The sequence below is a fragment of the Amphibalanus amphitrite genome, unplaced genomic scaffold (assembly GCF_019059575.1).
Source record: "Amphibalanus amphitrite isolate SeventyFive unplaced genomic scaffold, NRLGWU_Aamphi_draft 000357F_arrow, whole genome shotgun sequence".
NCBI lineage: Eukaryota > Metazoa > Arthropoda > Thecostraca > Balanomorpha > Balanidae > Amphibalanus > Amphibalanus amphitrite.
Genome location: NW_024881851.1, coordinates 103,803 through 119,469, shown reverse-complemented (window position 1 = coordinate 119,469; position 15,667 = coordinate 103,803). Strand labels below are relative to the sequence as shown.

At 47.3% G+C, this 15,667-nt stretch overlaps 2 protein-coding genes across 11 annotated transcripts in view; one reads left to right on the top strand and one right to left on the bottom strand.

The window, feature by feature from the left end:
* LOC122389414 (cyclin-L1-like) overlaps positions 1 to 5,869 on the bottom strand; it is a 30,563-nt gene extending 24,694 nt beyond the window's left edge. The window contains exons 1-5 of one of the 5 annotated variants that reach the window (XM_043381422.1): positions 5,617 to 5,852; positions 2,312 to 2,496; positions 1,851 to 1,971; positions 1,330 to 1,394; positions 797 to 1,099 (exon numbers count right to left, since the gene is read on the bottom strand). In XM_043381422.1, the coding sequence (XP_043237357.1) occupies positions 797 to 833 (37 nt within the window). In that variant the 5' untranslated portion in view covers positions 834 to 1,099; positions 1,330 to 1,394; positions 1,851 to 1,971; positions 2,312 to 2,496; positions 5,617 to 5,852. Of the gene's footprint in view, positions 1 to 796; positions 1,100 to 1,329; positions 1,395 to 1,464; positions 1,520 to 1,850; positions 1,972 to 2,311; positions 2,497 to 5,616 lie in introns of those variants that run through there. The other 4 variants (XM_043381426.1, XM_043381421.1, XM_043381425.1 and 1 more) reach the window with 4 other exon arrangements.
* A 4,138-nt stretch (positions 5,870 to 10,007) lies between these two features.
* On the top strand, positions 10,008 to 15,131 carry LOC122389412 (glutathione S-transferase omega-1-like). 6 transcript variants are annotated; one of them, XM_043381415.1, is made up of 8 exons: positions 10,017 to 10,178; positions 10,331 to 10,438; positions 11,050 to 11,113; positions 12,160 to 12,265; positions 12,862 to 13,081; positions 13,400 to 13,489; positions 13,710 to 13,880; positions 14,307 to 15,131. In XM_043381415.1, exons 2-8 carry the CDS (start codon positions 10,346 to 10,348, stop codon positions 14,460 to 14,462), a joined length of 900 nt encoding a protein of 299 aa, XP_043237350.1. In that variant the 5' UTR covers positions 10,017 to 10,178; positions 10,331 to 10,345; the 3' UTR covers positions 14,463 to 15,131. The 6 variants fall into 6 exon arrangements, with proteins under 6 accessions (XP_043237353.1, XP_043237350.1, XP_043237355.1 ...); XM_043381416.1 differs by having other exon boundaries at positions 10,037 to 10,044; XM_043381418.1 differs by having other exon boundaries at positions 10,008 to 10,438.
* Positions 15,132 to 15,667: the final 536 nt, after the last annotated feature.

The following is a 15,667-nucleotide window of genomic DNA, read 5'->3' as shown; positions in this document are numbered from 1 at the left end:
TAAGCATGATGAGCAATATCAAATATTTTCATAAAGCGATAAAATGCTTTCTGTGCACAAAATGCCGGTCCATACCAATGAATTTTCATCGACACCAAGCTACGTGCTGCACTGATTCACATCCCAAAAGTAAAAAGGCTTTCCAGTTGCGCTGTGCAAGTTTACACGCTTGGGAGTATTAGGCATTCTACTGCTGAGCAGTAGAGCTAAGTTTCTCCTAACCGTACATACGACAGACTATACGACAGACTATACGACTATAGGTGTTTACGGGTGATAACAGGTGTTTGATCATGTAACATGACATAAAAAACACAGTCCCCATTAGCGATATTTAGAATAACAATTCCAAACCTAACCCAACCGAAAGAAACGAGATTTACGCAGAAAGGTATGCAAAACCGTGACGACAAACACAAGGTTAAATCAAGTTTAAAATAACAAATTTTGTGTATAAACTGTAGAGTCAAATCAACTTCGATCAGAAGCCAAGAAATCACAAAATGTAAATGGCTCCATATGCAAAAGAAAAATGAAAAAACAGTACTGATTGTCACCCACATATTGAGAACGGACTTTATGACCCTCAAGACATTACATCCATTTGCAACATCCACCTCCAACAATGTCAGTAGCAGAGATGCATGACCACTGTGAACCGTGCATTACATGTTTTGGCGTAACAATTGCAAGCCTAGCCCAAATGAAAGAAACGAGATTGACGAATCCGAGACCATGAGTGTAGCCAGCCAATGCAACTGAGCACGCTGCGCGCGTGCTGCGGTGGGCGGCTCACCTTGGTTCGCCCGGTACAGAGGACACCTCTCTCTCATCGGCCGAGTTCAGCGCGGTCTGCGGGCCGGGCGGCCACCTGGTCTGTAACGATATAGGATTGTCCGTGGCGGACCGTTCAAATCTGAGCCGGTGGCCTGGGCAGGGCAGAGCTGGGGAGGGCCGGTGCCGCCGCCTCCGGGAGGCCGTTGACGCAGCCGCCGCGCGCCCGGGGAAGGGATGACCGCCAGAGACCGCCGGTCGCCTCTCAGCCACAGAGCCAGCGGCCAGCCTGGCTACTTACCACTCAGGCTTCTGCTCACCTAATCTGTGTTAGGCAAAAAACAAAACGAAAATTAGACAGTGCTGATATTGTGACCAACAAACAATGGGTTACCATGTATCTTGATGCCTTAGGCGTACCCATAGTGTTTCCCTAACTAATGGATTACAACATCGAGACACACGACGGTGACGAAACAGCGAACGTCGACCACTCAGCCAACTTGGAACCTCTGCCGGGCATTGGCAATGGCGGCATGGCCATCGGGTACTTACCATGCGTACTGAAGCAGGCCCGTGTTGCCCTCCAGCCGCAGGAACCTCAGGTACATGACAATCATCTGAAAAAAAATATGAGCCTCAGGTAAATGACACCTAAGGTACATGACAATCATCTGAAAAAATATGAACCTCAGGTACATGACAATCATCTGAAGAAAAAAATATGAACCTCAGGTACATGACACCTCAGGTACATGACAATCATCTGAAAAAATATGAACCTCAGGTACATGACAATCATCTGAAGAAAAAAAATATGAACCTCAGGTACATGACACCTCAGGTACATGACATTGACAATCATCATCTGAAAAAACATGAACCTCAGGGTACATGACAATCAGCTGACAACAGTAGGAATCACCCTCCAGTCATTAATATCTAAGTAGTTTCAAAGTTCGTCTAAACGTAAACTGAAGCTAAATAACGATATTAGCACATATCACAGACCTTGCGCTTTTTATTTATTATTTACAGACCTTAGCACGACCCACCGCGTCTCACAGTTCGCTTACCTTGTGAGGATGCTGAACATGAACACAGAAGCCCAGCTCCTTCAGAATCCGCCTTTCTGCCTTGATGACCTGGTTCTTTAAGTGGATATAGTTTGGGTCCAGAACCACCGGACTGATTGTCCTGAAACCAAAGGGGTCCAACGTCACGCGGCGTATAGATTACCTTCATTGCGCGACATGGCTGAACATCTATGTGCACTTTTACCGATAATGACACACCTAAAGCTTCCATGATACATTTGCAGCCTGTATTAAAAAGAAGCTTCAACACAAATGTCTCGAAAAGCAACACATGACCGAGAAAAATCGAAGTCCCACAAGCAACAAATTAACCTTTCATTAGTTTCGAGGCGAGCTTTCAGGTTATGTGTCAACTGTCAGGTGGCGTGATAATGTACGGCTGGCATTTTCGGCTGTCCCTCATTAATTGTGTGGTGCATAGCTTCCGTGCTGGCACTCACTTTTTAGCACGGATCTGCTTGATGTGATGAAACACATTGATGATATCCCTGGTCCTCCTTGGCGCCTCTTCTATCTTGGATGCCAGACATAGGCACGCCATGGCCGTGATCTCCATCGGATGTTTCACGTACGACTTGGAGTAGTAGAAGCGGTGCATGAGAACCTGCCCGGTGGCCATTGCAGTCTGAAATGGAGACAAATAGCATGGTCACCGGCAGGCTGGAGGGACAAAGGGGCTGGGACGAGGGACGTGCCTCGTTATTCAACGGTTTCCCTGCCAACTGAATGCCAGCTGGCCGGCCGGCTGCCCACGGCCGGCCGGTGCGGGTCGGGCCGCCCTCGCCACCACGCTCTGTTCCCCTTTGTCCTAGCCACTCCATTTGTTGATGCATAGGGCACTTGAAGCACAGATAGCTAGCTGCATTGATACTTGGTTCCAGAATGAATAACTATCAGATATGAAATCAGGAGGTCAAAATGCATCGTACAGTGTGCTTTTCATAATCGGTCCGCCACTCGGACCTTATATATACTAATACCGCCGCTTCCTGGTCTGCGCAACATAGCGGCAAAGTTGGACACCATCTGGCGGCTGATGCGCATTCCACATTATAGAGTTCAGTGGTGTTTTGACAGAAAATTGTTAAAAAATTTAATCTAATAACAATAAACGGTCATACCGGCCACCCGTCCCGGTTCAGATATTAGTTAATTCCTATAATATAGACATCATTCTATAGAGAAACTCGCGTTTAGTAACAATACTGTGTCATGCAGTTAATCTGACCAACAATTTCCAGCTATAACTAACTTACCGTGATCTCACCACGATTTCCACCCGCAGTTTGTTTTCAACATGTCAGCTGTCGTGAGAACCTGCAGTCAGCTGTTGCGAAACATCTACGCAGAAATATAGTACCCTTTTTTTAGCCCAACATACTAGGGGAAATGTGGGGAATCGGGGTTTTGGGTGGGGGAGGGGGGAATGTTTTCACATGACGGTGATATTTGAAAAGAAAAATATTTTTGTTACAAACAACAATTCAACTTTTCCATTTAATGAGGTAGTACTGGTCAAGTACTGGCAGTCCTGGTAGTACTGGTACCTATTTTTAGCCCAACACACTAGGGGAAATGTGGGGAATCGGGGTTTTGGGTGGGGGAGGGGGATTATTTTCACATGATTGTGATATTTCAAGAAAAAAATTGTTATAAGCAACATTTCAACTTTTGTATTTAATGAGGTAGTACTGGTCAAGTACTGGTAGTTTCTGGTAGTGCTGGTAGGACTGTTTGATAATTGATATTCATAGCGAAGCTAAGTATTTTTTAGGCTCATTATAGCTATGATAATATTGATGTAGAAATAAACCTATATTTTTATGAGGTTTCAATCAGTCATCAGCACTTTGTGCCGGTTCCTTAGTATTTTTTTTTCGGGATTTTGCAGCACCTTAAAATGTCTGCTTTTGTACTAAATTTGCTCAGTTCGCACCATAAGTGGTATTTCTGGTTATATTATGCTACTTCAGCCTTCAATATTCCGTGGTAGGAAGAAAACAGTGGTAAAGGTTGTAGACTATCGGATATATAATGTCTGAATGTAACATTTTTGGAGGAAAATGGTGTTCTAGCGCAACCTGTAAGGTTAAGTATTGCCTCGTGCTCGGAGCGAAGCAGTGCATTGCCGTAGGCAATGCCTTAGGAGAGATTACAGGCAATAGTAAATCAAATATTTTTAGGTTAAGTGGTTGTGTATCTGGCTTAAGGCCGAAGGCCTGAAGCCTGATGCATAACCACTTAACCTGAAAATATTTGATTTACTATTGCTTGCAATCTATTCCTGCAAGTAACTTTCTCTCTCCCGGAAGGCAAAAATCAGTAGGTTAGGTTAGGTTAGGTTAGGTTAGGTTTATTTATGCCCGCGGTAGGCAAAAATCAGTAGGTTAGGTTAGGTTAGGTTAGGTTAGGTTTATTTATGCCCGGTAGGCAAAAATCAGTAGGTTAGGTTAGGTTAGGTTAGGTTTATTTATGCCCGGTAGGCAAAAATCAGTAGGTTAGGTTAGGTTAGGTTAGGTTAGGTTAGGTTTATTTATGCCTGTAGGCAAAAATCAGTAGGTTAGGTTAGGTTAGGTTAGGTTAGGTTAGGTTTATTTATGCCCGGTAGGCAAAAATCAGTAGGTTAGGTTAGGTTAGGTTAGGTTTATTTATGCCCGGTAGGCAAAAATCAGTAGGTTAGGTTAGGTTAGTTTAGGTTAGGTTAGGATCTTCGGTAGGCAAGAATCAGTAGGTTAGGTTAGGTTAGGTTAGGCTAGGTTAGGTTTCTTTATGCCTGGTAGGCAAAAATCAGTAGGTTAGGTTAGGTTTCTTTAAGGTCGGTAGGCAAAAATCAGGTTAGGTTAGGTTAGGTTAGATTTATATGTGCCCAGGAGGCAAAAATCAGTAGGTAAGGTAAGATTTGGTTAGGCTAAGTACTGTAAAACTGCATTGAACTTGACAACCAACTATTTTTTCGTCGCTAAAATTTGCTTAAATTTGACGACATGGTCTGCTGGAAAACAATCAGCTAACAATTTATCATTAGGGACATTATTTTAGCTAATACGATGCCCTTACATATAATATATAATTCATTTAAAAACGATGTGTGGTAAACCACAAAAAACAACACCAAATGTCAAAGTATTTACATCTATACATATATTTTTAATTTCGTGGCCACCACTCATTGCCACATTTTGCTGTTTTGTATTTGCTGCGCAGCAATTGTCCACATGGCGGAGGCCGACCACTTGAAAGTAGATCGTAATGGCGCGGGTTCGTGTGCTCTGGGGCAGTCGGTTTTGCATCGATTTTTCTAGTGTTTCAAGGTAAGATTTTGCAGGAAACTTGGTGTAAATGTGAAGAGTAAGTATTTTGTAAGATGGCATGACACTAATCAGATTGAATTAACTACAATGAAAACGCTTGGTTATGATGGCCTCTCCGACCCAATAAACAAAGATGTTTAATTTTAAATAATAATTTAACCACAATTAGAAAATCCGTTAACAAAATAATAAAAATTGACATTTTCAAACCATGGTACTGCTTACATTTTTGGCCCACATGTTTCAATCCGCCATATTTCCGCCCACTCCAGCCGTTGATTGGCTGATCCAATTTTTGTTTGGCTCCTCGTCGTAGTTTCCCCAACTGAAGAGTTTCAGCAAATTTCAACAGCAAATACAACAAATGATAATGGAAAAAGAAATTCACTCTCCCAATGACAAAAAAACAAGGATTTAACAAAATGATGCCTTACCTGTGGCAGCCTCAAAAGCCTCCCAGAAGTCTGTATGAGTTCCGCTCCCAGGATCCTTAGTTCAGTCTCTAGTGAAGGCTCCAACCCATCTAAGCCAGACGGGGTCGGTGTCAGCTTTTCTTCACTCAAAAGACAATTTTCCAGAGTGAGGACAACCTCTCCATAATTTCTTTGAGAAGCACCCATTGCGTCACCCCTCACCGACGCCATTACAGTTTCTCTGAAACAGAAAGAACGTTTGTGTATTAGTGATGATACATAACTATATACACTGTGACATAACTTTTATTTCCTGTTTTTAAATATTTCTCTTAAAAAGATGAAACAGACAAAAAATACCAAAATGATAACAATTAAAATATTCAATTACAGAAAAGCAAGAAAAACAAATAACATTGCCTTATTTGAAAACAGGGAACTAGTTTATCGGCACTAGATACTAAGATGCTGCAGCTAAATTTTCCATTCTACGCAACGTGATCGAAATCAAATAAAGATTCAAATAAATTTGTGTTTAGACGGGCATAACGCTGATATACCTGTGTGTCTCTGTTTCAGATGTGTGCCCAGCATTCAATACATTAATACATGATTGAAATGTGCAACTTGCCTATCTATGCTGGGCACACATCATGAAACACTAGAAAAATCGATGCAAAACCGACTCCCTCAGAGCACAGCGCGGGTTCGTGTGCTCTGAGGGAGTCGGTTTTGCATCGATTTTTCTAGTGTTTCATGATGTGTGCCCAGCATAGATAGGCAAGTTGCACATTTCAATCATGTATTAATGTATTGAATGCTGGGCACACACATCTGAAACAGAGACACACAGGTATATCAGCGTTATGCCCGTCTAGATAGACGGGCATAACGCTGATATACCTGTGTGTCTCTGTTTCAGATGTGTGCCCAGCATTCAATACATTAATACATGATTGAAATGTGCAACTTGCCTATCTAGTGTTCATAAAAGGTATAGAGAAAAAATCAAATAAGCCAGTGTCTCAATGCAAAACATAGCAAATTTGGAAGGGAAGTGCAGCGCCAGCCGGTGCGAGCCCGGATCGGATGTGTACTGAGGATTTTATCGATTTCCCCTACGCTCGACATCCGGAAAAGGAGGAAATAGGTATTCGGAATTACTCTGGTACCTAATTATTTATCATTGCAGAGACTATCGATACACTCAGTCACATTTCTATATTGCTTTTGTATCACAGATGCCGGCTTTTACACCGAATGATCCTGGTGAGGATCCCGGAAAATTATCATATTGACATGGTGACTGGCGTAGGTCCGTGTCCGTCCGTCGACATCGCCATCGACGTGTCGACGTCGTTTCGACATCGAGACAACATTGTGTCGATATTGTGTCGACATCGAATCGACATTGTGACGACATCGAATCGACATTGTGACGACATTGATACGACGTCGAGATAATGTATCGAGGCCCAGTAAACATGCCGACGTCGGCCCGATGTCGGCCGACGTCGGGGTGACGTCGGCAACTCGGCATCGACATGTCGGCCCGACGTCGGTCCAACCTCGGCACGACGTTGGCTGGATGTCGGATATGCCCGCATGTACCGACGTCCAGCCGAGGTCCAGCCGACGTCGGGCCGACGTCGGGGCGACGTCGGACCGACATCGGCCGCTGTTTTGACCGTTAACATAATATAAAATACATGTTTCATGTTTCATAAAGAGCCCTTCTGTATTCAAAATATCCTCAGGAAACTCAAATCTTCCTCCGCGCCGCAACCCCCTGATCCGGACTGGACGGGAAACTTTATCCCATTTGGGATTACCCGTAAGCCGAGCTTGCCCGTAGCCGGGTGTCGGAGTGCTTGGGGCTGCTCGGCCTATCCCGTCAGGCTCAGCCCCGGCAACTCACCAGGGCCGGGCCCAGATAATATAGAAAGGCCAGTCGGCAAGTGTCACTTTGCCAAAGTGCCACTTATCAAAGGGACACTTTGGGAAACGTTGATGCAGGTGTGTAAGAGTGGCTATATGAATCCATTGTGGGGTCGCCCTTTCCAATAAGTGTCACGTAACAGCAATGGGACCAGGGACTCTATATGAACTGGACCCAGGGTAATCGCCAAGAAGACCAATGTCTCCATCCTATCATCCTTCCGGCTCTGAAATGGTCTTGTCAGACCGAAAGGGCATAAGACAACAAAACAAACTAAACTCGCTATCTGGCTGGGTGGTGTAGTGGTGAGCGCACTAGCCTCGCGTTCAAATGACACAGAGTTCGAATCCCATCGCCGGGTGATGCTTTTGGCGCGTTGTCCCAGTAAACATGCCGACGTCGGCGACTGGGGGGGGGGGGGGGCTCGAATCCCGCCGCCGGTTGATATTTTTGGCGCGTTGTTCCAATAAACATGCCGACGTCGGCCCCGTCGGTCCAACGACAAACGATCTCGTCAACCTCGGCAAACGACCTCGGCCCGACGTCGGCTGGACGTCGGAACATGCGGGCATATCCGACGTCCAGCCGATGTCGGGCCGAGGTTGAACCGACGCTGGGCCGACGTCGGGCCGAGCCTCGGCCCGACGTAGGGCCGACGTCGGCATGTTTACTGGGGGGGGGGGGTGTCATGACTGTCATCTGGTCGGCAACTGTTGTGTCGTCCAGTGGGTCAAAGTGATTGAGTTCCAAATTTTTGGAACACCATTGATTCTGAGGATTCTTTTTGACAATTACCTACGTGTCTTGGCGCAATGTTTAGTCCACCCAGCCGGTCGTCAAGCATCCCAGTAAACATGACGACGTCGGCCCGACGTCGGGCCGAGGCTCGGCCCGACGTCGGCCAAACGTCGGTCCAACCTCGGCCCGACATCGGCTGGACGTCGGATATGCCCGCATGTTCCGACGTCCAGCCGAAGTCCAGCCGACGTCGAGCCGACGTCGGGCCGAGATCGTTTGCCGAGGTTGACGAGATCGTTTGTCGTTGGACCGACGGGGCCGACGTCGGCATGTTTATTGGGACAACGGGCCAAAAGTATCAACCGGCGGCGGGATTCGAGCCCCCCAGTCGCCGACGTCGGCATGTTTACTGGGACAACACGCCAAAAGCATCACCCGGCGATGGGATTCGAACCCCGTGTCATTCGAACGCGAGGTTAGTGCGCTAACCACTACACCACGCAGCCAGCTAGCGAATTCGGTTTGTTTTGTTGGGTTATGCCCTTTCGGTCTGACAAGACCATTTCAGAGCCGGAAGGATCATAGGATGGAGACATTGGTCTTCTTGGCGATTACCCTGGGTCCAGTTCATATAGAGTCCCTGGTCCCATTGCTGTTACGTGACACTTATTGGAAAGGGCGACCCCACAATGGATTCATATAGCCACTCTTACACACCTGCACCAACGTTTCCCAAAGTGTCCCTTTGATAAGTGGCACTTTGGCAAAGTGACACTTGCCGACTGGCCTTTCTATATGAACTGGGCCCGGCCCTGGTGAGTTGCCGGGGCTGAGCCTGACCAAAGGATAGGCCGAGCAGCCCCCAAGCACTCACCGCTCCCGACTACGGGCGAGCTCGGCTTACGGGCAATCCCAAATGGGATAAAGTTTCCCGTCCAGTCCGGATCAGGGGGTTGCGGCGTGGAGGAAGATTTGAGTTTCCTGAGGATGAATACAGAAGCTCTTTATGAAGCATGAAACATGTATTTTATATTATTTTAACGGTCAAAACAGCGGCCGATGTCGGTCCGACGTCGCCCCGACGTCGGCCCGACGTCGGCTGGACCTCAGCAATTGATCTCGGTCCGACGTCGGCCCGACGTCGGCTGGGCCTCGGCTGGACATCGGAACATGCGGGCATATCCGACATCCAGCCGACGTCGTACCGAGGTTGGACCGACGTCGGGCCGACGTCGGCATGCCGATGCCGAGTTGCCGACGTCACCCCGACGTCGGCCGACGTCGGGCCGACGTCGGCATGTTTACTGGGCGAGCAAGGTGACCCAAATGACGATTGACCTGAAGGAAGGAAGTTGGGGGCGAGGAACACGCACGTGCCATCCGTTTTTTAGTTGGGCGCTTCCATCTAGGATATTTTTGCAGAGACTTTTTGATTTGTGAAAATGACCAAAAAGCTGCTGAATCTCTGGAATCCTAGCGGTATGCCAGTCGTTGCGTTGGCGTTTCGGGCGTGCATTTTGCGCGTTTTGCGGCGTTTGCGTTTTGCGGCGGGCGGGTGTTTTTCACAATTCAAAGTCCAAACCTTCGGGCCACAATGCTCGAAAAGCGCTGCCCTCGAGCACGATTTATTGAAGGATATGGCCCTGGGGGTATCTGTCATTTCTAACGGGGATAAATAGACTTGGTGACATACAGTATTTTGTCTGTGCTGCGCAGGTATTGATATTTTTATATCATCTATTCAATTTACCAATAAAGGGTGTCAGGATAGGGTAGATAAATGGATTAAGTGCATTGCATTGGTCTATTTGGTTCATTGACATTTGAAAGCAATAATTCTGAACACAAGGCATGTGTGCGCGCCTTTAGTGAAGTTTGAGGTTTCGGTGTTGTATTGTCCAGTATTGTCAGTATTTGTCAGCATTCCGGTATTCCTTTGTCAGTATTTGCAAGTAATCTTGAGTGTATTTGCACTGTGCGTAGTTTATAGAAACAGCAGTGCTTGGCATTCGACATTTTTTGTTAGTGATTATTGCTTTCCATTTCGAGCTTCATTAGAAGCTAACACCGGTCATGTTCAGCCATCGGCTTTTAGTGAGTAAAAGTAGCCAAGGGGCTACAGAAATAGCATGCAGTTATCTATTGAGTGCTACATGCTCAAAAAATGTAAGTATGGCTCTGTACTACTGACTACATATAATTATTGGTAAAAGTTGACTGGTGCCCATCTGAGTCAATATCATGAACTGCTGACAGCCTATCTACTATCAGCGATTGCTTTGACGTGGAAGAGTTTGTGTTGATGCTAAAAAATATTATGCACATTTTAATGAGTGCATACAATTGACACCAGTATCTTATCATGCTCACATCAATCGTACGTACCTCCCTGCAAGCGATTGGTGCAATGCAATTGCAATAATGATTTGATGCACATTTTGATGTTTTTGCATGATATTTCCTGTATGAAAAGAGTCCAATTCTGCCTTAAGTCTGACTTGACCACCTCAACTTTATCCCTAGGAACCATTTGCATTGGACCATTCTGGATTTCTCTTTTCATCCTGGATTTCAACATACCTTTGCAGTCTTACTCCAAATATGTCTCGTTGTCCTGTAGCTCAGTTGATGTAGTGTTTTATTCCCACTGGAAAATGTGCTGAGTCTGAGAAATATTTCTTGTGAGTTTTATTCAGTTACCAAAAAAGGATATTTGTATGAAACCCTAATCCTTTGTTAAAAATGGGTGTAATAACAAATGAAATGTTACCACACAGGCAATTAGAAGCTATGGAGCAAATCAGACATGCATCTTATCAGAAACCAAGCACCTAGGCCCTGGTAAGTACCTACTAGTTGATAGTTCCCATCTGCATGTGTTTGCCACACAGCTGCAGGGTGATCCATGTATATTACCCAATTATTATCTATCAGAGCATATTAGCTGAAACCATGAGAAGGAATAAAAGCATGTTGATTGGAGAGCCAAAAACAAGATGGGAAAGGAGTCAGTCATTGAGCTGCTGAAGATGAGGCTGGTAACAACTTTTTGCAATTAGCATAGCCAAAAATTTGTTTGAAGGAACTGCTCGTCCGCGAGTGTGGATGGGGATCAGGGAACTTATTCTTGTCCGACCTGCCCGACAAAGTAGCTATAGTTTGCTTTTTCAGAACCGGTTTGACTCCGTACGTTTTTTTTTTAACTTGGCACGCGTTTTAGAAATGAAAAGGGCAAAAAATCAACCCCAAAAATCGAACGTCGACTAAGTTGCATGTGAATTATTCCCGATATATTTAATACGTGCGTTTTGGAACTAAATATTAGAACAATGATGATTTAATGCTATCGAACTTGCATTGCGATGACAATGTATAACTACCAGCCTACCATGGACAGAACCGCTCAGAGCCGCTTGCTCGATTCTGTTCTCGGTAACATTGAAAAACGAAGTTTTCCTAAAATTCATTGACACCGTGTCATCGTACGAAAAATTGGGTGCCAGCTGCGACGAGTGATCACCATGACCGTAGTACCTATGCTCATTTTTTGAAGACCAGTCCATGTATCCAGTCCATGTATTTACCGAGCAAAAGTTGAAGTTATTATTTTTTTTAGCGGTGAGAAATTCTTGGCGAGACGCTGAAGTTGTGAAAACTTACGTGAGAGCTTAGATAATGAACTTGGGCCCAATCTTACCAATGCCGTGAATAGGCGAAATGCCGTGAATGGAGCCCATTCACGGCAACGGCATATTACCAATGCCGTGGATAGCTATTCACGGCATCTGCATTCACGGCATTGGTAAGATTGGGCCTGGAGTCAAACCGGGTTTGAAAAAATGAACTATAGTCATCGCAGCTAACATGGGCTGTGGTCTGGGCGGCAGGTTCGGAATGCCCACCCCGCCGGCCGGGCGTGCTCCGACTCTACTCAATGAAGATGTGCCCATTCGCACAGAGGACGCGACTGGTGCTCTCCGCTAAAAACATTCCGTGAGTGTCACGTGAAAGTTTTCCATGCTCCGTATGCATGCACAACTATTTAGTGAAAATAAACTGTAAAATTGAGTAAAGAACCAACTAGGAGCATGGATTGAATCAAAACATTGACATTTTCGGGTCTGGCGTCGGAGCCTTGAAGCTTTTGGCGACTCCAACTCTGACTCTGGTAAGAACTGAAGGCTCCGACCTGGTCCGACTTCACAGGCATTATCAGAAAGGTATCCCCATTTTTCCCCGATTCCAAAATCTCGTCGGATCTGTATCGATCTCAGGGAGTGCTCGATCGGAGGTTGGGGGGGGGGGAGGGCAAGCTGCCCCTTCCCCCGTCCCGTGGCGACGCTAATGTCCGTATGGCATGGAACACAAATGAATGTTGTTGACTGTACTCCAATTTGATCCCAACCAAGTCTGATTAAATCGGCCGAATATTTTGCTATTGATCCGGGTCCTGGAATGGGATTGCCGTCATGCCGTGGTCATCGGACACTCTAAACGTTTCCTTCACTTTTCCTCTAGACATGCTCTGTAGTGACCGCCCCGTCCCCTCACCGGTTCATGGCCCTCTCCTCTCCCTGGCGCTGCGGCAGACACGAGGTGGTCAATGTGAACCTGAAGACGAAGCCCGCCTGGTACCTGTCGCTCTACGAGCCGGGCCTGGTGCCGGCGCTGGAGCAGGACGGCCTCTTCGTGCCCGAGAGCCTGGTGACCTCGGAGCTGCTCGAGGAGCTGCACCCGACGCCGGCGCTGCTGCCGGCAGAGCCCTGGCGCCGCGCCGCCGACCGCTTCTTCATTCACTCGTTTGGCACGGTTAGCAGCTTGTCTGGAAGAGAGATGTTGTTAGAGACCGACCACTGTTGCGTCAGTTAGCAGCAGCTCGTCTAGGAGAGCGGTGTTGGGAAGGACCGACCGCTGCTGCCCGCCGAGTCGAACTCTGTTGATGTCTGCTAAATTTGTCGTAAATTAAGGACAAAAATAACGCGAGCGTGAGTGATATTGTCTAATGATTCATGTTGTCACGGTAGGTATCTGGGATTAATTACACTTCTACGTATCCAAAATAGTTATTGTTGTCTTGAGACTGTATTCCTGAACTCACAGGGAACTTAGCTCTTATGCTTTTTTCAGGTGATCGGTACATTGTACCAGATGTACTTCCATTTAGATGAGCCGAAGAAAATCGAAGAATTGCATGAAAAGTTTCAGCGCAATATACAGGTAGGTAATAACGCCGATCATCGCTTACCTAGAAGATGCATAGGTTGCCGTTACACATTACACATGGCTTGCCGTATTTGTCCTGATCCTGGCAAGTGGCAATATCTCCTGCCATCTGTCTGTGCGTCACGTCTCGGCTGTGTTCCGTCCCGTTGTTCGACGTCACCCCTCAGCTGCCTGCCTCTGATGTGTGACACCGTCTCCCGCCCGTGCGCCGCAGCCGCTGGCGGCCGAGCTGGCGCGGCGCGGCACGCCGTTCTTCTTCGGCGACCGTCCGGGCATGCTGGACCTGATGGTCTGGCCGTGGATGGAGCGGCTGGCGGCGTTCACCGAGGTTTGCCGCAGCCGGCCGCTGCTGCCGGCCGACGGCGACCGCGCCGTCCGGGCTCTGGTGAGTGCGGGTCACACCAGGGGCTCGGGGTCACACCAGGGGCTCGGGGTCACACTAGGGGACTCGGGGTCATACCAAGGGACTCGGGTACGGGGTCACACCAGGGCCACGGGATCGTGCCGGGGCACCGTGTGCCGAGCACCTCGGTCCCTAAGGTACGGAACACTAGTGACGTGCATAGTGAAAACCACATTACTCAGCACAGTCAAATACCTGTCGGTAGACTGACCTCACAAGGTTATTTCCGTATTTCACCTTTAGCAGTAATGAAGATGCGTACGCTTTTGCCGTTTTCCAGAACGACCAGGGGCCCACTTTGTTCGCCAACTGATATTCATGTAGCGCCTACCGTTTAGAGTGACTCAACACCCCTCCTGCACCCTCCCCTCTTCCGATCCTTCACGCTAACACCCTGTGTGTTTCCAGCGTGACTGGGCCTCACTGATGGAGCGCGATGAGCACGTGAGCCGGTGTGTCACTCCGCTGGAGGACCACGTCAACTACCTGGTCACCCACAAGGTGGGCATCGTGGCCGCGCAGAAGCGGAACGCGCTCAAGAGCTCTGTGGAGAGTGACGACTAACCGACTGGGGCCGCTCTGTGACGGCGTGGGGTGGGATGACTGGTCTGTTAGCGCGTGACGCGTTCGGAACGACGGTGCTCAATAACACGTGCAATGCTCTTAGTTGTGTCCTAGTAAGCCGCACAGCTGTAAGTGGGAATCATTATATCCGAGTAGGTATATTATGAGTTGAGAATGTAGGAAATGTAGGGGGTTGATACCTGATATGTTTGTAACCTGCTGGACGCTGGTACGTGTGATGGAATGATCTGGTCGATTGTATTCTCTTTTCATGGTTGGTGGTACGTTATCGCCGTGGGAGCCGCCGTCTGTGATATTCGACGTTTGTCGTATGATGTTATGACGGTAAATAAGCTCCAGCTAGTTAATTCTGGTATGGTTATATGAAGTCGTACCTGGTTATGTGGTATCACCCGGGCTCAATACTGGATCATGCACCTGACCCTGAAAGGGGCACCAGCCATTCAGCCTTTATCGAAGACCCGGTTAGGCTGGGCGGTTGGGGGTTTAGCTGCACTGAGACGTTACATGGGATTTGGACCAGAAAATACGATGGATGAAATAAGAGCGTTAGTTGACGGTTTCTTATGCCTACACCGTGCATAGTGCATATATAATATTGTAATAACGCCAGAGGAAAATACAGGCTGTGACGCTCCCCAGCGTTGATCCTACGCAATTTTACTTCCGCGTGTTGTGCGGTGCAGCATGCCTGCAGGCGTGCGATACCAACGCCATCTATGACTATGAATCTAGGAGAGTGTAATGCCTTGTTTTGAGACGCACGCGATGCAGCACTGGAAATGTGAAGTCAAAAATCATTTCTAGAGTCCTGCGCATTAGCGTCGCCACGGGGAGGCAAGCGGGGCAACTTGCCCCCCCAACCTCTGACCGGGCACCCCCTGACATCGATACAGATCCGATGAGATTTTGGAGTCGGGAAAAAATGGGGGTACCTTTCTGAGAATGCCTGTGAGGCCTGACTCGGTTTGAGCGTGCAGTTCAAACCAGAGTCTGACTCGCAGTCGCCAAAATCTTCAAGACTCCGAGTCCAGACTCGGAAATGTTAATGCTGTGATTCATTACATGTTCCTAGTTCGTTCTTTATTACATTTTACAGCTGATTTTCACAAGTTTTGGAGTGCTAACACAATTTTTGTTCAAAGCGTGAAACGAAATCTTCGGGGCCTTTCTCAACTCGTCAA

Excerpts from the sequence above, each read along its gene's own strand:
- LOC122389412 (XM_043381418.1), top strand. The coding sequence starts at position 10,346 with ATGTTCAGCCATCGGCTTTTAGTGAGTAAAAGTAGCCAAGGGGCTACA. Across the intron at positions 13,082-13,399 it reads TCATTCACTCGTTTGGCACG|GTGATCGGTACATTGTACCA; the intron begins GTTAGCAGCTTG and ends TGCTTTTTTCAG. Across the intron at positions 13,881-14,306 it reads ACCGCGCCGTCCGGGCTCTG|CGTGACTGGGCCTCACTGAT; the intron begins GTGAGTGCGGGT and ends GTGTGTTTCCAG.